This window comes from Hyalella azteca, unplaced genomic scaffold (genome assembly GCF_000764305.2).
Source record: "Hyalella azteca isolate HAZT.00-mixed unplaced genomic scaffold, Hazt_2.0.2 contig1749, whole genome shotgun sequence".
NCBI lineage: Eukaryota > Metazoa > Arthropoda > Malacostraca > Amphipoda > Hyalellidae > Hyalella > Hyalella azteca.
Window position 1 is genome coordinate 675785 of NW_025932050.1, and position 21175 is coordinate 696959.

The 21175-nt window shown below is 39.5% G+C and overlaps 2 protein-coding genes across 4 annotated transcripts; both read right to left on the reverse strand.

The window, feature by feature from the left end:
- Positions 1-1286: 1286 nt before the first annotated feature.
- Positions 1287-11570, reverse strand: LOC108672261. Of its 3 annotated transcripts, none has more exons than XM_047883885.1 (11): positions 10287-11570; positions 10037-10184; positions 8865-8972; positions 8102-8225; positions 7616-7735; positions 6031-6359; positions 5240-5351; positions 4674-4735; positions 3735-3934; positions 3117-3270; positions 1287-2854 (listed from the first exon to the last, which is right to left on the reverse strand). In XM_047883885.1, the coding sequence occupies exons 2-11, from the start codon at positions 10154-10156 to the stop codon at positions 2585-2587; spliced, it is 1599 nt and encodes a 532-aa protein (XP_047739841.1). In that variant the 5' UTR covers positions 10157-10184; positions 10287-11570; the 3' UTR covers positions 1287-2584. The 3 variants fall into 3 exon arrangements, with proteins under 3 accessions (XP_047739841.1, XP_047739840.1, XP_047739839.1); XM_047883884.1 differs by having other exon boundaries at positions 10037-10172; positions 10275-11570; XM_047883883.1 differs by having other exon boundaries at positions 10037-11570.
- A 61-nt stretch (positions 11571-11631) lies between these two features.
- Positions 11632-20039, reverse strand: LOC108672260 (transitional endoplasmic reticulum ATPase). The gene is made up of 12 exons (XM_018159902.1): positions 19984-20039; positions 19298-19505; positions 18848-18994; positions 17885-18694; positions 17398-17575; positions 16678-16789; positions 15824-16291; positions 15173-15310; positions 14736-14876; positions 13581-13841; positions 13238-13402; positions 11632-12145 (listed from the first exon to the last, which is right to left on the reverse strand). Exons 3-12 carry the CDS (start codon positions 18870-18872, stop codon positions 11954-11956), a joined length of 2490 nt encoding a protein of 829 aa, XP_018015391.1. The 5' UTR covers positions 18873-18994; positions 19298-19505; positions 19984-20039; the 3' UTR covers positions 11632-11953.
- Between the last annotated feature and the right edge of the window lie 1136 nt (positions 20040-21175).

Here is a 21175-nt window from a genome sequence, read left to right on the forward strand (position 1 = left end):
AAATTTTTGCATAATATCAAAGATCATCAGGAGTGATTTTTTAAATTGTGGACATAAATCTGCCCTTTTTCTTCATCTTCAGGAAAGAAATTGTCTCCAAATTTTGCACTAATGTTAACAATTACAACATATATAATTCATCTCATGGGAATCTTGCCATTCAAAAATGGCAAGAAATGTTAGAAAGCTCAGAAGGTAGATATGTATATTCCACACCTGGGTAAAGGTTATTAAAGAATGAAATTTTCCATACACATGGGTTTTTTTGCCTCATTCACTGTGGTTTCTGCCTGATCTTCCTGTTTGAATAAGTTCCCATGAGTTGAGAAGCCAAAATTAGGTACAAAATATTGTTGTACCTGAATCTTTACTTATGGCTGAGATTTAGTTAAGAAACATTTTGTATCTTAAATCAGCTATGTTGGCTGATTTTCATTTCCACCATTAATACCCTTAAAATAAGATAACTTCGTTTTATTGATCAAACTTGGTTGATAATTTTACAAATTTTTCATTCTATCTTCAATTTGATTAAAATTTTGTTTAAATTCACAAAGCTATTTTCTTTGCAGTCTGCCATCTTCAACTTCCAAAGCCTTCTGTGTGTGTTGCTTCTGCTCATCTGCACCTGCTCTTATATCCGCTCATTCATGCCATCGCTGCTGGACCGACAAAAAACAGGGTGAGAATACTATGTATATGCACTTTCCTTGGTGCAGACTAGCTTGTCTAATAATCTACAAGAGCAGTCCTCATTTTTCCCCCTTCAGAATCAAAATTGATGATATCTGATAAAAAACTCATACCGTAGAAAGAATGTGTCAGATAGTACCACGGTGCAAATACATAGGTATTAATATACCTGATCAGCCTCATTGCCAACTCAGTGCTACTGTGGAATAAATTAAGTATTTATTATTTTCTTCTGAGATATACCGTATCTTCTCCAACATTTCAGCTTGCTCGGCACTTTCTGGAAGATGGCCAGGATCGGTGAGCGGAAAAGCCCGTGGGTTGCAGCTGCCTGTATCATCATGGCCGTCAATGTCCTCTTTTTGTCATGAATATTCATTCGCAATCTTAGAATGGAAATTCTAGTTGTTTTTTTACTATCTTTTAGTAATCTTTATGATTCCATGTGCTTAACATAAATGCTTCATATTTTATTTTATAATTAGAGCCGTTTTTCTCTGCTCCCACAAACTCAATATGAATTTCTGACAAGAAATCAAGAAGCGTTTGAAATTTTTCCGAGTGTTAGTGAAACGTAATCATAGTTATTATGTTTGAATTTTATTCATCAGGCAAATTTATTGAATTGATATTTAGATAATAAATACAAGCTCACTGCATCACTTGAATTATTAGTGCCGTAAATAAAGTTAAGCATTACAATTTTTTCACAATAGACGAAAAACTGAAATTGTACAGCACTTGGCATTTAATGAAGAACGTAGATCTCTGTTGCAAGACACTAAAGCTCTACATACGAATAAAAATGACGTCGACAAAGAAGCTGTGAATGTTTATGAAATAGTTTATCCAATTGGATGAATTGAACAAGATTCGCCCTTAATTATTTCAAGCCTGGCACATACGTGTCAGGACACAACTCTGTAAAATGAAACCTTTATGAACACAAATGGCCTACTAAATACTAATATCAACTAATCGTACTCGCCATAATTCTTACCGCCGCTATTCAACATAAAATTTATTGTTAGTCAGGCTGACAACGCTGAACACCTGAGATGAGCCGCACTCTTTGAAAACTAGGTGAACTAATTACTTAGATTTAGTTGAGAACTAGGAAAGCGGAAGAGCAAAACTAAGATTACCGGATACTTGTAGCACCCGTTCTTGCATTCATTCATGCCATTGTTGCTGGACCGAAGAAAGGCGGGTGAAAATCCCGAAAAAAATGTGTTTAGGTGTTGATCCTATTGATAGACATTCAAGCTCACTCACTCTACAGGACGGATACGTTCATTGCATTTCAATGTCATACTTAAATTTATATTCTAGGCCCTCTATACACTAAGGGTTATCGCACACACTTCAAAATAAATTATAAAACTAACATAAGCAATAGCTGCAGCCTGGAAAACTGACTCAAGCACAAGTTACATGACGAGTCATATGCAGTTCAAAATATAACAAATAAGTACCATATTAATGCGAAGTACGGAGATATCAGATTTTAATTTACAATAAAAATTTCATAGTGAAATCTTTTCGTGCCTATGATGCATTAGTTTAGGTAGACTGAATCGCCAAGAACCGCAGTAAATAATCTTAATAATTTGGGCTAGGAGCCTAGGACTTCTCCAATTCCAATTAATGGCGCGCGGAAGCAAATTAATATAAATGAATGACACATTGGAACCTGTTTAATAAAAAAATCCAGTTTCTTCTTCCTATTCACAAGTGATCAAGTTCTATCAATGTCACTGTAAGTAGCATTGTTGGTATTACACAAAGTTGTTAAACAGATCAATACTAGCAGCAAGAAACTCCATCCTCTCGAGTTTCTTGCCGATCCTAGTAGCCCATGTTGCTTTACTATAAAATAGACTAGTTTGCTTCAAGGAAAGGCAGTCGAAAAATCGTTAGTTTCTTCCTCTTCAGTTTCAAGAACGCTACTGCCTTCAGAAGTCTCTAGGGCCCTGAGGATGTTGGCCCGGTCTCTCTTAAGGCCAGGGTGGTCAGGCTGGATGGTGAGCGCGGCCTCATAATCATTAAGGGCCTCATTGAGGTGCCCTCGGGCGGCGAGGGCAGCGCCTCTCCGGCTCAGGCACAGCAGCCGCGACTGCCTGGTTGCGGTGTCCGATGAAGGGCCAAGGAGCGACAGCGCCTGGCGATTACAATAGAATTGATAATACAGGAGCATTGTGAATAAGGACATGGAAGAATTAAAAAAAGAATAAGCGCGGCGTAAGGAAATGAGATAAATAACAAGTATCAACTTCAACGGAGACCTGTTTACTACTCTAAACCTAAAGTGAGTTGCCTCGCAAGTATACTCACATAAAAATTCTGACGGATAAAGACGTGCTCAAAAAATATCACGAAAAAATAACCCTCAAGGTATCCTTGAGATAGGGTAGTCAAATAACCTTGTTGGCGTCCTGGAGAGCAAGTTCAGGGCTGCCAGCGGCAAGGTGTGCGGCAGCTCTATTACTGTAAGCCCTCACGCTGTCGCCGCACGTCTCCAGCAGTGAGGTGTATTCCGCCGCACACTCGGCGTACTCACCACTCGTGAATAGCGCACTGTGCGGGAATATAACACTGAAGCAGGACAATGAATATCACCACACACTATGTACCTACAGTGAACATGTTATCTGATGCTAGTTTCGCAGAGTGTGTTGATCAAAACCGAATAATGGTACGTTAGTAAATGTTGTTCTTTTGTCAACTCAAGCGCATTGTCGTTGCTCAACAACAAGAAATTATTGTGCAAAATTATACATATATCCTACTTCTCGAATAAGTTCATCACCAAGTTTCAATATTCGAATTTAGATTAGCGTTCCATAGATTCCGAATTGAATTTTTTACAAATATTTCGGAATTTCACTAAGATTTAGGAAGAATTTGTTCATTTTTCGATACAAAATTCAAGAGCCTTTCGTTGGAATATCGAGATCCTCTCCAGAAAAAACCTACCTACTCCATTGTCAATCGTTCTGTAAAGATAGAACTTGAATTTCTCGTCAGTATGAACGACTGACTTGGCTTTGGCGATGATGCGCTGCGCAGCGTCAGCGCCGTGAACCTCGTCGTCAGGAGAGTCCCGGTGGGCGTCATGCGAGTCGAGGTGAGCGTCGCGCGAGCGTCGGGCAGGAACTCGGTCAGGACGTGCGGTGTAGCTCACAGTTACGTGTCGGGTAGGCCGCACGCCAACGTCGTTTTTATTGTTACCACTGCGACCCTGGGTGTTGAATTGGAAGAAATGTGAACATGTCACACAAAACGTGCCCTAAAGATCCCGTATATGACCTATGGAATCTGTTGAACATCACGAGAATTGATCACTAGAATCTTCTTGAATACGAGGAAATCTGATCGCTAGAATCTGTTTGAATATCGCAAAATTTGATCATTAAAATTTGTTCAAATATCGCGAACTCTGAGAAAATAATCTCCTTAGACATTACGGAATTGACCCTTCAAAACACATTTGAACTTCACGAAATCAAATCTCTAGGATCTGTTTGAACAACACAAAATTTGCGCTTTTGTGTATTGTACTCCTTAGTTCAGGGCCGCAGGGCTAATGATGAACTTCTCCAGGTGAATGCTGAGTCACAACTGAACTAATTATTAGGGTTTTTTCAATAAATAACTCGTACGGAAATTTTCATTGTATAGTGGTTTCATGTATGCGCTTTTTAGCACAACAGACCTTGGGTGCAAATCTTAGTCGATAGACACAAAAGGTTTTGCACATAACACTTTTGAGAAAATACCACTTCACTGCAAGTAGCTAAAAATTCTGCTCTTTGGTAGATTTAATCTGTGATATTTCTTCACGTCTCATTAGATCATAGTCTCGGCTGGTAAATGCTTCAACTGCTTTGATTCATATTAATTGATACTTTAGTTAATTTTTTACATAGTTAACGTTGCTACTGAACATTAATACTGGAAGAACTTGCTAAAATTCTAACCTTTTTAGACGTCGGTCTCTGAGGGTTTGGCAGCTCAGGCACAGGGTTGTCGGACAGCTGCTCTGTGGGGCATTTCAAAGTCAATAAATGAATAAGACTACAAATTGTATATAAGATTGAACATAAGTCGATCTTATGTCAGTACAGGAACGTAGTAAAAAAATAGGTTATTTAAATTATGTGTATATAATAACAGCAGACGTGTTGAGTAACGATTTCTTAGACTGAAATGAGAAAGTTAGACTCCAGCATTGACTTCAATTGCAAAATAATTGAAATGACAAATTTTTTTATCCGCTAATGGTTTTACACCAACACTGACAAATCACTACAAGTTGGGGTCGTTTTCAACTAGATTTTCATAGAATTTATTGAAAGTGATAAGGTTTCAATCCCTCAAAATTTGAATGAACATAGTAACAACAATTGGTTTAAAGTCAAGTTGTGTAAAATTACAACGGTGCTCTGATTATCTTTATTGCGATAAATGAACTTTCGGGTGGAATAATGTGCGTTTTAATTAGATGGAACAAATACCTATACACCCAACGGTCAGTCAAGTTCACCTGCCGAGATGTCACGAGGTAGCAGATCCTCGGGGGACCGCATGGCAGCCCCCACCCCCCGTCTCTGTCGTCTGGCCTTGCGAGGTCCACCGCGCAGACTCACCTCACTCACCTGCGCGTACCAACCATGAAATGATGTGATATTAAAGAAATAGGAGGAAAAGGAATGGCTTGGAAAAATAAGGATAAACGAGTGAGTAATAATGGAGGACGAGTAAGAAATGATGAAGCAGAAAAGACGAAAGAGAAGGGAAACAGTGGCAGTTAGTGGAAAAGACTATAGCAATGAAATCGGGTTAAATAATAGACGTGAAAATAATAACGATCAAAGAAAAACGAGAGTTTATATAACGCTGTATATGAATAAACAATTGTTTGTTTGTTCATTGTAACTAAATTGATGGAATTGCTGGTGATTGTATGACTCCTAATGAATACCATGCCAATGCAAAACAGAATTCTTCAATCAAGAAAATCTCCACAATAATTTTGGATAGTCTAAAGGCAACGGAGTCACAAAAATTACTAAATAAGTAACTCGTTATCCAATGTCACATATTTGAGGTATGCAATACAAATATTACTTCGCAATAATTCACATAAACATCACTAAAACACCTAAATGGTCAAATAATGGGAAAATATTACATTCATTTGTAAGATCAACATATTCTTGGCAACAAGGCGAATCAGAAGCTATATACCAACTGACCCCAAATAATGGGAAAATATTACATCCGTTTTTACTATGAGCCTATTCTCGGCAGCGAAGCGAATCAAAAGCTATGTACCAACTGGGGCAGCGCGTTGTCGTCGGAAGTGTCGTGGTCTTCTTCGTCCCCATCGTACTCGCGATCTTCGCTGACACGTCGGCCACGGCAGCCGCTCTGTCCAGCCTCCCTAGCTGGGCTGAGCGCCACCCCAGCACTGCTTTGCGCCACCCCAGCACTGCTGTTCGCCACCCCAGCACTGCTGTTCGAGCTGCACTCGACGCTCGATCTCAGCAAGTCCGAACTCAACTGTCGACAATTCTCATCGCCTGCCGAGTTTATCTCATGCTGCTGGCCGTCGTCCGGAGCGGGTGTGTCTATCGGTGAGTTGCCTTCACTTTTGCCGGTGTCTGCAAGGACAGGAAGTATTTTGGTAAATGCAAGATTCAATGCTACTAAGTTCAATTTTTTAAATTCGTGCAAAATGCCGCTTACAGCTCTCTGGGTGATCTTTTGAGTGAGGACAAATATGCACTATTCCCATACAAAACATAGACGGAGTTGGATATGAATGCACTAAATGCATTCACATTCAAATGTTCCGCCACAATCGAATGGAAACTCTTTCCAAAGTAAGGTCAGAATTCTAACCGCAAAAAATTTACAATCATTGGACAAGTTCGCTTAAATCAATATGGTGTTTAACCCTAATCGCCACGAGTTGTCGAGTCACGCTACAACCACGGGTGCAAATGATTTCTGCCCTTAATTCTGTTGAGTATTTTTCAGGTGTCTTCTATGTTACATACGCTGCGATTATTTTACCAGGCAATATAGATTGTTTCCTATCGAATGCAGTCTTCAAACGCACAATTGTGAACTCGAATCCATTTTTAAAAATTATGAGAATGAAAGGACCGAATTTCTGGCCTCAAGCGGAGCCATTCCCGTGTACGACAACTCCGACCGCTCTAACTTGTGTCTATGTTACCCGTAGGGAGGAGACTGTAAGTTATTCAGGAGTGCGTGTGCCTGAAAACATGTGCGTATTTGTCGCTGGTGCATGTGCAGCTTCAGTACTGGTGCATCTGCATCCTCATCGCTCGTTTCTCTCAAAGTTTCTTTGTTCCTATAGTTTTTTGATCTCATTGTCTGCGAGTTCGTTGCCCGCCATTGAAAGAACTGCATGAAATGATACGCATAAGCGGTGCGGGAAGCTCGAGTCCCTTCCACCTCCGTTGCTCGCTGGACACCGATATCGTGAGTCCGACAGGGGCGTAGCTCGCTGCCGGCACGCGAGTCCGCTTACTCGGTAGCTAAAGTTTATAGGTAGTTTGCTAAATGATCTACATTATCATTGTAGATCAAAATAGCTAAAATATTATTGATCCAACACCAAGAATACATCTAATTTGAAGAGTATTTCGACAGACAAGGCTGTGAGATTCGTGATTAATTTTTTACGGAGGTTATTAGAAAATAAGGGCGTTTTCCCGCCAACCCGTGGCGATTAGGGTGAATGCATCAACAGACCTCATATCATTGGCAACTGATTTGTAAATGAATGACTTATGCAGAGAAAATATCATGAGTACCGTAACTTAATAAATCGCTTGCGTTCTTCAACAAGGCAGAAGATAATTTCTATTTCTTACATTGAACTGACCAGTCTGAGAGAAGAAATCTCGGATTAGGTTCTGTCTCATCTCCTGCCGCTCGGCCCGCAGGTCCTCATCCAACCGCAGCTGGTGCGACACTGACCGCCTCTCGCCGCTCGCCTTCGCAGCTGAGAAATGGAAGCGTAGCCACATATTATAAAAAAAAGCCTGTCTCCATATAATAAAATAGCTTCAATAGACATTAAAGAAACTCACGCTGCCAACAACACATTTTGTAAGTGAATCTTATGTGATTGGCCTGTTAACTGTACCTTACTTCACATCATATCAACGATGTTTACAATCCTTGAGATTGATGATACATACATACAATCATGATACAATCTTTGAGATTTATGATACATACATACAATCTTTGAAATTGAATTCCACGACAAAGTATACAGTACTGAAGCTACTATGCTATGAAGCTATTCCACCCTTCATTTCGAGGTTAAGCTCGACGTAATCAGTCATAGTGTCATAGTTAAGACCTTTAGCTTGGCTGTGTCTCTGCAGCAGCAGGGTCTGCAGCTCCTGCTGTGCAGCCTGGCGCTCAGCGGCGGCTGCAGTGCGTTCAACGCTGCGCTGCAGACACTCCCAGTCTCCAGGTTCTGCCTGCAGGAATTGTGTAATTTGAAAGAAGCAGTACAGATCAGGGGCCGTACCTTCAAAAATAATTACGAGTTTGTAACTCCCTAAGCCAATCACTGACGGCTTTTCAAGCTAAACCCGCCCATCACTGACGGCTTTTCAAGCTAAGCCCGCCCATCACCGACGGCTTTTCAAGCTAAACCTGCCCATCACTGACGGCTTTTCAAGCTAAACCCGCCCATCACTGACGGCTTTTCAAGCTAAGCCCGCCTGTCACTGACGGCTTTTCAAGCTAAACTTGCCAATCACTGACAAGAATCAGACCGCCATGTGTCCCGAAACAATATGTCTACCGACCCCGAGAGCACAACGTAAACTAACTAGCGAATAATAACGATCAAAAGCCCATAACACGACCAAAGAAAATCATTTTTCTCGTAAAAAAATAAAGCTCCAATAAACTGAAATCACGTTAAACTATAAAGGTTCATGTACTCGCATAGCAATTCTTCTCATGAACACGTGCTAATCTGTAGTAGCAACACAAATAGGGACTTTTACAAGCCTAAAACTACATATTTTCAAGTCTAAAACTAATACCTATCAACAATAGGGACTTTTTCAAGTCTAAAACTATTTAGTGAACTGCCTATTAGAGAATACCTTGGCCAGGAGGATATGGAGGCGCCCAGCAGCGGCTCTAGCGACGGAGGCGCCGACGTCGATGGAGTGCAGCAGGAACACCTCGAGGTGGTAGGGCGGGTAGGTCGCCTGGCAATGGCAGGCCAAGACACATGATAATAATTGTTTAGAAACTTTAGAAACTGATTATGTTGATAATAAACACCCTTAGCAGTCCAATTCGCATAATAATATTGTTTATAAATTAATTCTGTTAAGGATATACACCCAATGCTAGAATGAGGTGTATATGTAATATATATAAGATTTCTAGTTCGTCGGCCCAACACGCTGCTAATGCTGTGATTATTTATACATCAGGTAATACTTAATGATGAATGAAATGAACCACACAATGAAAGGTGCCACAAAGATGCTAAATAACTATCAAATATTGGCATTAATAATTGTCCGTGAATGGATTTCCCAATTGTTGGCACAGTAAACAATCTACGCTCATTATTACAGATAGTAACACTCGATTGCAGATGCTTGACACATTAAATGCATCAAGACTTGCATTACTTAGCTTAGAGCTGCTGGCTGTAACGCTGCTGAAATTAACAAAAATAATCATGAGTACATTTTGTTCACGAGTAAATTATTGAACTGAATACTCCCTTGAAGTATTATACTAGCAATATTGGCAAGCGTCACTTTATGGACGACAACGTTTGAGAGCACTGCTTCATTAACGATATGATAGGAAACTAGAATACCGAAATTTACCACAATATCTTTGTAACTAATGTTCATCCTTAAGGAGCCTAGGTATAGTTAGTTAGTTAGTTTAGTGGCCAAATGTTTACTAGCGCTTCAGCTATTTAGCTATCTCGCACAGAAAGTCAAGATGAACATCACCATAGAGGTGGAAGGTCTCAATTATTCATCACCCACCCTAGGAACGCGAAATCCCATAGGACTTCTGACGAGCACAGACACGCGTCAGAAGTCCCCCCTGAGGGGGAGCCTAGGTATAGCCTAATAAATAGTTAAAGTTATTTTGAACAGCAGATATTAACCTGCGATTCATATGCTTATCAATAGAAGTAATAGGTAATAAGAAGTAAAGGAAACCTACAGCTGAACAGAAAGACTACTAGCAGTTCAAGAGAGGCCACCTCATTGGTGGCCTCTCTTGAATCACTGCTCACCTTGAGATACCTGGACGTGACATCGACGCTGAGGTTGCGAGTGCTGGAGCGATGCAGAAAAAGGTCGAGCAAGATTTTATCCGACGTCTGCCTCCAGCTGTACTCCGGCTTGAGAGGCATGCTGCTGGACTGACGCCTACATCCACGCCTTCGTCAGATCAGAGACGAATCTTCGCTGAACTGATGCCTACATCCACGCCTTCGTCAGATCAGAGACGAATCTTCGCTGAACTGACGCCTACATCCACGCCTTCGTCAGATCAGAGACGAATCTTCGCTGTACTGACGCCTACATCCACGCCTTCGTCAGATCAGAGACGAATCTCTGCAGAACTGACGACTACACCCACACCTTAGCCAGATCAGAGACGAATCCTTGCTGAACTGACGCCTACATCCACGCCTTCGTCAGATCAGTGACGATCTTCGCTGAACTGACGCCTACATCTGTGGATTATTAAGTTCATTGGAGGTCCTATACTAAACTGAAGCCTATTCCCATGCCGAAGGAGTACCGAAATACTCCTTCCCCACATTGTAAGTGGGTTAAAAAAAATAAATTCGGTCACACATTTCGCTAAGTTTATATGAAAGTTTCGGAAGCATCGAGTTTTGGCGTGTGGAGCTGCACACGACGGCCAATGCTAGTCACAAGCAACACCAGCTGCCTGCCGACGTCAGAGGTGTGAGCGACATACGGCTCCTCTGATAATAACGTAACTGCCTCAGTGTTGTAATTACAACCGCACAACAAAAATATAGACACAGGAAGTTGCGGCACTATATAAATTTGTTTGAGCAAAAGAGTTAATTCATTGCATTCGATTCGCGCACGCTTAAAAAACTTAGGGTTGAATACCAGTTTTGAATTATCAATCTACAGTGAGGCCTAGTCTTAATCTGGCACCCCCTATCAATGAGAAAACGTTATAAATATTTTTCGAGTGCTAGGCTTACACATTTAAAAATGGAATTAATAGCAGGCTGCTAGCACTTGAGACAATTAGACTCAAGAAAAATCAAATTTTATACGATTAAGTGCACTGTAAGCTGTAGGGCTTATTTCACACAGGTGCATTGTGGCCAGATTTACTAATCTAGTTCAACAAGCATACCCACTCAAAGTTTTTACTACTCGCATTTTCTGACAAGACTAGATTTAGAGCTACATGCCTGCCATTGTCATCAGTAGAATGAATTCATTCAAGTCTATTTTTGATCGAAATTTATATTCAGGTCACAGAATCATATACATAAAATATAACTCCACTCTAAAAATAAATACAAGTCCGACGTTTAGTTAGAAATGGAGATAAATTTCTGCTTAACCATCATAGAAAGAAACAAATGACCGCAGAGCTCGCCAATTTTAAATTCGCGACCTATGAGCCTATTTGTATTGTTTCAGACAAAAATAAAATCTAGTTTGCTCAGCAGCTGGAGTTCGGGGGAGCGCTACAATCCCCAAGCATTCAAACCCTTTACCGAATAGGACGTAAATCTGCCAGGGATATTCCTACACAATATCTCCTCAGAGGCTCAGACAGCAAAAGGTTTACATGCCCTCCTGCGAGGATCAAATGATAATCAATACGGAAAAGAACAACTTTTACAGGAAGAAAGAACAACACAACAAAGCAACAGGAGCTGCACCTCAACAAACACATGGGCAGCAATATCACAGTCACATGAAATTAATGTAACATGAAATTAAAGTCGGTGGATGAGGCGTACCAGGGAAATGATGCATGGATTCACTGTGTAGACTGATGGATTCGTATTGGTGGAACGGGAAATTATTTTAATTAATATGTTAATTATTTTGATAGAAAAAAAATAGTCGTAAAAGTATTGCAATCACGCAATACTTGGTTCATCCAATTATGATGTTCATTTCACTATCATGACAAAAGGGCATCAGTTCGCAATAAAGGCGCCAGGTCTGGATGCAGTAAAGGCAGCTATGGATGCCAGGCAAGAGGTGGAGGTGCTGGGGGAGGAGCGTCCTATGAACTCCTCCAGCAGCCGCTGCGTCACCCGAGGGCGTTCCCCCGATGCCTTGCTTCTGCGCCACAGGTCGGTCGCCGCTGTCTGATACACGCCGAACACCTGGCAATACAGTATCTTCAGTTTATTATTCAATTAATTTCAAGCTATAAATCGGTTAATTTAAGCTGCTAGTCAATTTATTTGAAACAATGAATCAATTATTTTCGAGCTGAAGATCGATTAATTTAAAGCTATAAATAAGTTTATTTTAAGCTGCGAGTCAATATATTTGAAGCCATGAATCAATTATTTTCGAGCTGAAAAAATATTATTTCAATCAATAAATCAATTAATCTCAATTTTTGCATCAATTAATTTGAAGCTATAGATAAATGTTTGTGGATCGATAATGGAGTTGCCAGACAATGAGAGGAAAAATTTTATATCTTTTCTCACGAATAAAAGACAAAATAAGACGTTTTATAGCTCCACATTTCTATGTGCTGTTTCAAGGATTAAAGCACAGAATAATCTACAAAAAAATGTGTTGTCAATTTTATTCATTGAAATATCTAGCTTCATGGCAGGCTGCACGCTCAGATTGATGTGGCATGAGGTATATTCATATTGACAAAATAAGCAAGAAAATGGCAGGTATTACAATAAACTGCATTTCCAAACTGAAGTAATCGAAGGGTTACAATTTCAGTGAACGTTAATTGACTTCGAAATCTCACCATAGAACTGACTTTGTCGTTTACATATCTATAGATTTTAAACGATTGAATCATCAACGCCATTTAACACCAGTCATTAGGCAACAAATTTCATAACATCAGTATTATTGCATGCCGTGCTGAAGTGTTCTGTTCATCGTGTTGGACAAAGGTGTTCACTTTAGCATATTCATAAAAAGCTTTTAACAATTCGTGGCATAGAAATTATACAAAATCAATATTGCTTGAGTTGCCTGTCAAATGAATCAACTGACAATGAATGTTGGTAAAAGCCCGTATTAGTCTCGCATGGCCTCAGCGCCATTGCATCGAGTCAGTGGACATAGTCAGGCTACGTCGATGCATACTGACCTCAGCGCCAGAGAAGCCTTGAGTCAGCTGACAGAGTCGAGCTACGTCGATGCAATACTGACCTCAGCGCCAGAGAAGCCTTGAGTCAGCTGACAGAGTCGAGCTACGTCGATGCAATACTGACCTCAGCGCCAGAGAAGCCTCGAGTCAGCTGACAGAGACGAGCTACGTTGATGCAAGGGTCGCAGGGCTTCCCCTTCAGTATTCTCTGCCACAGAGCACAGCGCGAAGCACAGCTCGGCAGCCCCACCTCCACCACCCGCGTCAGGTACCCCGCTTGCAGCAGCCCCTGCAAACAAAAGCAACTCTGTTGATGAATTCAAGCTTCTACGTGGAATCTATAGGCAAAACTGTTGAGCAATCTTGCTTAACGGAAAAAATTCCTTTATTACTAATTTATAACCGTATTAATTATAAATGTCATATTTTTGAAGGGAAACCCAATAAAAGCCTGCAGTGCTAGTGACCTCATCAATAAGACTGGGCATGTTGGTGGCGCCGACGAAGAGCACGCTGGTGCGGGGGTCGTCAGGGGTGGGAGCGCAGCTGCGCATGAGGTCGAGTAGTAGCGCCACGTGAGCGCCACCTTCAGCTCGGCCGCGGTCGCCACACAGGCTCTCGAGCTCGTCTATGAAGACGATTGAAGGCGCCGACGCCTTGGCGCGCATCACAATGCTGCGCAAATTCTGCTCCGTCTCGCCCACGTACTTCGATAAGATAACCGAGCCCTGCATAGGATAACTTAGTTTAATTTCTGAAACACATGAACAATCAAAACTACAACCAAACAACACGAGAAGGTCGAAGCAGCAAAATGACATCCAATTACAAGGAAGGTCACAGCAGCAAAATGACATCCAATAACAAGGAAGGGCGAAGCAGCAAAATGACATCCAATTACAAGGAAGGTCGAAGCAGCAAAATGACATCCAATTACAAGGAAGGTCACAGCAGCAAAATGGCACCCAAGAGAACGAAGAGGTAGGAGCAGCGGAATTACGTTCTAAGAACATGAGGAATTACAGGAGGTAGGATAGAAGTTAGGAAACAAAAATGAGACAACTTTAACGAGCGGAGAAGAATTGAGAAGAGAGACAACTCCAACGAGCCCGATTAAGCAGGAGCAGCTAATGGCTATCTTTACGAGAACGAGGAGATGGGATGTGCAAAGTAGCAGAAAGAAAATAGGAGGAGCAAACATAAATAAAAAAGCAGGATTAAGGAAGTGGGAGGAGCAAAGAAAAATCTCCTGCAAGTTCAAGGAAGAAGGAGGAGCAAATAAAAAATTCCTAAAGGCTCAAGGAAGTGAAGATGTGATGAAAAATCTCCTGCGAGCTCAAGGACGAAGGAGGAGCAAAGAAAAAATTTCTGCAATCCCAAGAAAGTAGGAGGAGCAGAAGGAAAAAGCTTGAAGCTAAATTTAAAACGTCAAAGAATGAGTAAAATGACAGCCAACTACCACGAGAAAAGATGAGTAAAGTGACAACCAACTAGCACGTCAGGATAAGCTAAGGATAAGTTAAGAATAAGTTGGGGATAGTAAGTTAAGTTACAAGCAACTAGCACTAGGTAGTAGTGATAACTACACTACGACTGTCCACAAGTAGTGACTGACAACTTACGTAAATTTGGAAGTGCGTGAAGCAGGTTTCGGTTACAAGGGCCCTCACAAATAGGGTCTTACTACAGCCCGGCGGGCCATAAAGTATTAGCCCCTGCAGAGGGTTCAGTTCAGGGTCTTCTCGGTAGTCGCGGACCATTTGCTGCGAGTAAATTAGCAACTATACATTAAAACTGTCATGAAAATGAATAAATAACAATATCTTCCATTAACGCCTATTAATCATTTTCAAAACACAGCATAACGTTGCCTCAAACAGTAGATGAGTTGAGGCATGATGCAAAAATTTAGATTATTTTATGATCAGTGCCATTAATGATATCTAAATGTCAATTTTAAATTTTTCTAATCCATTTATTAGAAGATGAACTTTAGTTGCCAATATAAAACACTGCTTTCAGCTAAAACAAAGCCTGCAGTTTCCACCACAGCTATCACCTGGAAGAGTTGTTTCAATGTATCGTAACCCGAGATGTCAGACCAGCGCGTGGGCGGTACGAAACCGCGACCGTTGATGCGGATGTTGTGCGGCACGAAGTTCTGTGGCAGACGCCCGCTGATGCGTCCATCATCCATCTGAAGCAAGAAACATTACGGTAGTGCGGGGACTAAGAAACAGATGTTTATGATGGAATAATTGGTTTTGGATGGCAGTATTTGCTGATTTATACGCGTGCGATCAGTGAAAAGAGAATTTGTTGATTCAAATTATCAGAGATACGGACAATTCTTCAGATGACGTTGGTAGATCAAAAGTCATATCAGGAAGTAGTTTTAGTTTATTAACGACGTTTCGAATGCAACAAACATTCATTTATCTCTGATAATTTAAATCAACGAATTCTCTGGTCACTAATCACACGCGTATAGATGGAATAATTGGATCCTTATGAATAATTAGGTAATTAGGAATTAGAAAGTCTAAAATCTGTAAATGGTGGGTACTACAAAACAGTTGGATAATGTAGAACAGATGGGTACTGTGGGACAAGAAGATACAAAGTAATAGATACTATGGAACGGGGCGAGACTATATAACATATTGATGGTTTAGATCATCTAAACAACAGATAGTTCCGAGTCACTCACCAGTTGCTGGTGGATCACCTCCAGCACCTCCAGAGCGTTGCAATAATCCGTGGCTGTTGCCAATGCAGCCACTTCCTCAGCTGTGAAAGTTTTCCTAGACGTGGAAGCCCCTTGTGCTTCCTTCTCGGCCGAAGTTACGTTTTCCATGCCATTTGATTCATTTGAACTTTGTGATGTTTTTCTCAATGGAACCCTGCCGATTCTGGTTAATATTTTAATTAGTTGTTGTTCAATATCAGCTTCGCCCGCTTGTGACGAAGAATTGTTGCAGGGATCCTCAATAACGTCAACCTTGGAGCCAAGATGATAGCCATGCTCCTTAATGAGACAGTCGCGTATGATGGCTTCACGGAGCTGAGCGTCAGGCAGGCTATTGAAGACAGTGTATCCAAGATACTTGAGCACTTTGCTGCTTAATCTTTCAATTTTATTGCAAGTGCAGACAGTCACTACTGCACATCCCGAATCCTGAAATAGTGAAGAGTTGGCTTTGATTGTGTCAGCACTCAGCAGAGATGGCAGCTCTAATTATTCATGTTAATGAGAACGAAATTTTGCAGCTCAATATTACAGCGTTTGAAAACCTGAAACTCTGTTCGATGCAAGTAGTTTTTCAGCAAAAAAAAAAAAATTGGCCAGCAGGCAGTACTGTCACAATGTAGAAAATTTCGAAATTATTTTGTAGCTATCATATCAGTATTACCTTTACATTCAGAATGTTCATCAACCTATAGAGAAAATTAAAATCCAATGCGATACCCAAACCGGCAAATCAGACAAGGCACACTGAGTATCAACTGCCTTCTTCAAATTGTAACGCAAGTTTGAAAGACTAAATGAAAGATGTACATCACCTTCAGAGTTTGAAGGGCATTGAGCAGGTTTGGGACAGCAGTGTTGGGTTTACCATCTACCATGTCTCTTAGCTGCAAATCAGCAACTTGGACCAGCACTAGTGAAGGACTTCTGTGCACACAATGAAACGGATTACAACAAGCTCCAACAACAATATATGGAATACACTGAAACTCGTCACGATAGGCAAGCATCACAAATGTGCGTCAATCAAAGGTGGACTTATGACTACAAAATATTGTTTTCAAACTCGATATTCTTTGAAAATGTCACATCAGTTCAGACTGAGAGCATTTTTAGCGCATTTTCTCATTAATGGAAAAAAATGCGCTATTGTGCTCGTCATGTCCGTCCGTCCGTGACGGACGGACGGACGTGAGAAAATGCGCTCTCTGTCTCTCACTGCAGTGAGTACAGATCTAATTTTTTTACACCTTGTTTAGACATCAAATTGTGTACGAGTGTTTCCAATGAAAACGTAATATTAAGAGAAATAAAAAATTATTATCATTCAGTATCTTAAAATTATTTCACCTTATTATTTTCTCAGCTCAAAGTTTTCTCATAATTTGATGAAGTAATTGATTTCAAATATGAGGCGAAAACTGAGTGGTCACCTTCAATAGCAGTACTAACTAACAAGAGAATTAATATGCACAGTGAAAATTCACTCTCCACATACCTATAGGAAAACGAGGAATACTTAAATCAATACTTACTTTTTTCTTGCCTCTTCATACAATTTATTGACTTCTGTGCTATTGGTGAAGTTGCACCAGGCTTTAATAAAGGTTAACTGCAGCTCATGAGCGACATGTTCAGCCATCAATGCATGCTCTTTAATATATGTACCGTGCAGCACCACACCACACTTGGCTGTGAGACAAGGATCTCTTCCTGCAATATACATATGGATCTAAATATTGAGCAATGACATTAGACATTAAATAGCCTTAACTTACTGCTCAGGTTCATTATAACAAATTTCAAGAGGAAAAAGATTCTTCCAAAATATAAACAATGAACAACTGCATAAAAAACACTGATATGATTAAAATGCAAAAATTGAACATACCTCTAAAATTATTATTACAAAATTTTCAAACATAGAATTGATGTCATAATTAATTGATGAAATTTCCCAGAGAACAATATTATGACGAAAAGAGCTGTCTTATTCATAATCATGTCAACATTTATACTCACCAAATCTCCCTAGCAAATAAAGGCAAGCTGAGACCTTTTCTAGAAGAAGCCTATATGGAGGAGTTGGGTAGTAGTAGAGCAGCTCATCTTCACATTTTTCAACTTTCTTCACACAATCCAGGGGATTAAGATATTCAAAATTAAGTTTTGTTCCTTCAGTTAAGTAGAAATAAGTTAAATCTTCACTTTCAAGTATTTTTGCAGGGGCTGGAGACTCTTGCATACTAAAAGACTGTGAAATGCTGTGCACAAAAACTTCAGAAGTTGACTGCGTACTTTCAGGAGAATCTTTTTTAAACAGGCATTTGGGTGATCCAATTGGTTCAAGTTTCTCTCGTGAATCAAATATGTTAGGAGTATAAGGCACCATCAAATCATGGGACACATCAGCAATGGAGGTACAAGTTTTAATCTCAGGAGAAAGCAAAGCACTTTCACCAGTTACATCTTGTGCATTAGTCCTGCTAACACAAGATGATGGTTGAGTGTCGGTGTCATTTGCAGGACTTGTTTGATATTCACTCTCAGATTTAAACCCTTCAAAGTAACTATCGGCATTGAAAAAGTCAAATTTGTCAACTTTATCTTCATGTTCTTTTACAGGAGAGTAAATGCCATTATCTTTCAAAGTATAATATGAATGTTGACAATTATTTGGAGCAGCAGAGATTGCAGTAATGGTGAAATGAATGTGTGTTCTTAATTGAAGTTTGGAAGATTTCGTGAATAGGAATGGATGGCCAATCCATGGAGAAGATCTGGGTTTCATGGTGTGCTTGATGTGACACTCACACATGAAAATTGAAGGACCTGGAGCAGGTAAGCAAAATTACACACTCAATTTTATACACATGTTTTTTCTATGATAACTGAAGTATAAAAAACTTTCAAACGTTCACTATAACATTCTGAGTAGTACGTATTTCTCACAAATTATAGGTAGTTTTCTTCTACAAAACTCACCAATATCATAATGGTAGTTAGGCATCAATGTTATGCTTTCTGCAGGAATTAGATTCTTTATAGACTGAAGGGTAATGCGAGCCTCACTCAAAGAACTAAGTACAGTGGCTCTGGAGACTGTTGATGGCAGAAGATGTTTCCACAGACCTGAAGAAAAAAACCAAGATGAACCCAAGGAGTGTGGCAGCTTGAAGGAATCCTTTGTTTATTGAATGTTAGAAGGCAAGAATAATTGTTTTGTATAATCAACACACATCCTGAATAAATTGAGTAAAGTAAGTTGAGTTCAATAACATTTTTATAATTTTGGAGTAACTAACTTTCAATTTATCAGGCTACTAAGAAATATTTTCAAGAAATGAACACATTCTACATGAAAACTTGCAGCAACAATAAAGAAAGATGATTAAACTTGAATCTGAGTAAAATTATAGTCCAGTATTTACAAACCTTGTTCATAAATGAAGGCATTGTTCTTGGGTAGAGACTTCAGGCACCAAACAACAAAGCAGGGAGCTGCATACTGAGGATGAAGTTCACTATCTTCATACTCAACATTGAGCAGCCTTACAACAACGGGCTGTTGACACGTTACACCCACATCATGGGCTGTGTCAGGGTGGCATAACACAAGTCGGTGGTTGCTTGCAGACACCACCTGCGTTTCAAAATCTTGGATAAACAAGGAAAAATCATTAAGTGAAAGTTTTGCAGCTCTACTCTATAATATAGTATAGGAGTACCTATATATAATTCTACTCTGGAATGGGTATTGGCACCTAGGTACGAATTTTTTTAAACTTAACGGTTTAATTGGGATCTTGTCAAAATATCATAAGATTTTATACTTTAGCCTGATAAAATGTAAGGATCATAACAATCAAAATTGGTGAAAAAATATCTTCTCAACTGCATGCGTACTGTAAGCACTGGTTTTTATTATTAATTATGGATAACCTTGAAAATAAGTGGAAATATTTGTAATACATAAGGAAAATCACATCAAAAGAAACTCTTTAACAAACTAAACAAACAAATATAAATACTGAGAATCAGAAAAAATCTGTAATTTCTAAAGATTTTTGAGGCAGCAATGCCAAACTCACAAAGTCACACATAATACAGTACTCACTCACCTGAAGGTAATCCAGAATATATTTTATTGTCAGTTGAACTATTGCTAGTTTCTTCTGCAATTAATTTTAGCTTGAGTGACTTCATTCTCACAAATATTGTAGCTATGGATTATTGAACTGATTGAAAACTAGAATGGTTGAGATTCAACATTTATAGTTATCTGTAGGGATTGGAGTTGGGCCTTTTAATATCGATGACTGCTTCATAACATTAACAAATATGTATATTTTGTTGTTTATTTACAACAAAAATACAAAACCACATTAAGCTCTCATTGTGGGAAAGCTCTACTTGCAGATTGAACAGTAAATATATAGGTTTTACATGCCAGAGTGGACATCATGGCTCAGTGTAACAAGCAGACAATGTAGACAGGACAATTTTAAACATGACATGACAAAATATTCAGGCAAGAGCAGTTGCTCATCATATAACATCATGACACATTAATTTAAAATTCTATGAACTAATATAAATAATATTATGGATATCAAATAAATATGGATATTGGATATATGCTGTACGGTATCTACATTTTAGCACACCTATCTACAGTTCTCGGAGCCTGCATGGCTTTAAAATTTACAGTTAAAAAATGAAAAATTCTCTTTTTCGCATCATCATCGCAGCTTCCACTCCCAAAATTTTATGCAAAGTGAATTGTACATTAATAGACTTCTTAAGTTAGTTTTGAGCTCTTGTCTTCTTCTTCTTCTAGTTTTTGTCAAATTTGAAGCTTTGAAGACGTATCCATGTAGCCCCTAGGTGGAAAGAAATAGCATGTGCAGATCAGGACACTGCAGAGAAACTTAAAAATTTGTAATATCACAATTACCTATTTTAAATGAGTTAATAATTTGCAGGAAAGCAAAAGTTTCTTATAAGATTATGATTTGCAAGAACAAGGATTTTCAAATGTATTATGGTTTATTAGATCAAAATTTTCCAGCAATGTTATTATTCATGTCAAAAGTCTTCAACAATTATAGTTCATTAGGTCTGGAAATTTTATGCAAGTTTTTACTTTGTTGGAACACAAAAGTTCAAGTTAGGCACCTTTTGTAAGTTCACATTACATCTTAGGAAGACTGGGCTTAGTAATTAAGCCGATAGTTCACAAGATCAGATTATCAGACAAAATCTGGTCTCCACGTTGATATATGTAGAAGCTCACTCTCATCAGTTACTCCA

What these genes read in the sequence shown, in the direction of transcription:
- LOC108672261 (XM_047883885.1), bottom strand. Translation starts at nt 10,156, where the DNA reads ATGCCTCTCAAGCCGGAGTACAGCTGGAGGCAGACGTCGGATAAAATC. An exon ending in ACAACGCGCTGCCCCAGTTG is followed by an intron (nt 5,352 to 6,030) that starts GTACATAGCTTT and finishes TGGTACGCGCAG; the next exon opens with GTGAGTGAGGTGAGTCTGCG. An exon ending in ACCTCGTGACATCTCGGCAG is followed by an intron (nt 4,736 to 5,239) that starts GTGAACTTGACT and finishes AATGCCCCACAG; the next exon opens with AGCAGCTGTCCGACAACCCT.
- LOC108672260 (XM_018159902.1), bottom strand. Translation starts at nt 18,872, where the DNA reads ATGCCTAACTACCATTATGATATTG. An exon ending in ATGCCCTTCAAACTCTGAAG is followed by an intron (nt 16,292 to 16,677) that starts GTGATGTACATC and finishes TCACTATTTCAG; the next exon opens with GATTCGGGATGTGCAGTAGT. An exon ending in AGGTGATCCACCAGCAACTG is followed by an intron (nt 15,311 to 15,823) that starts GTGAGTGACTCG and finishes TTCTTGCTTCAG; the next exon opens with ATGGATGATGGACGCATCAG.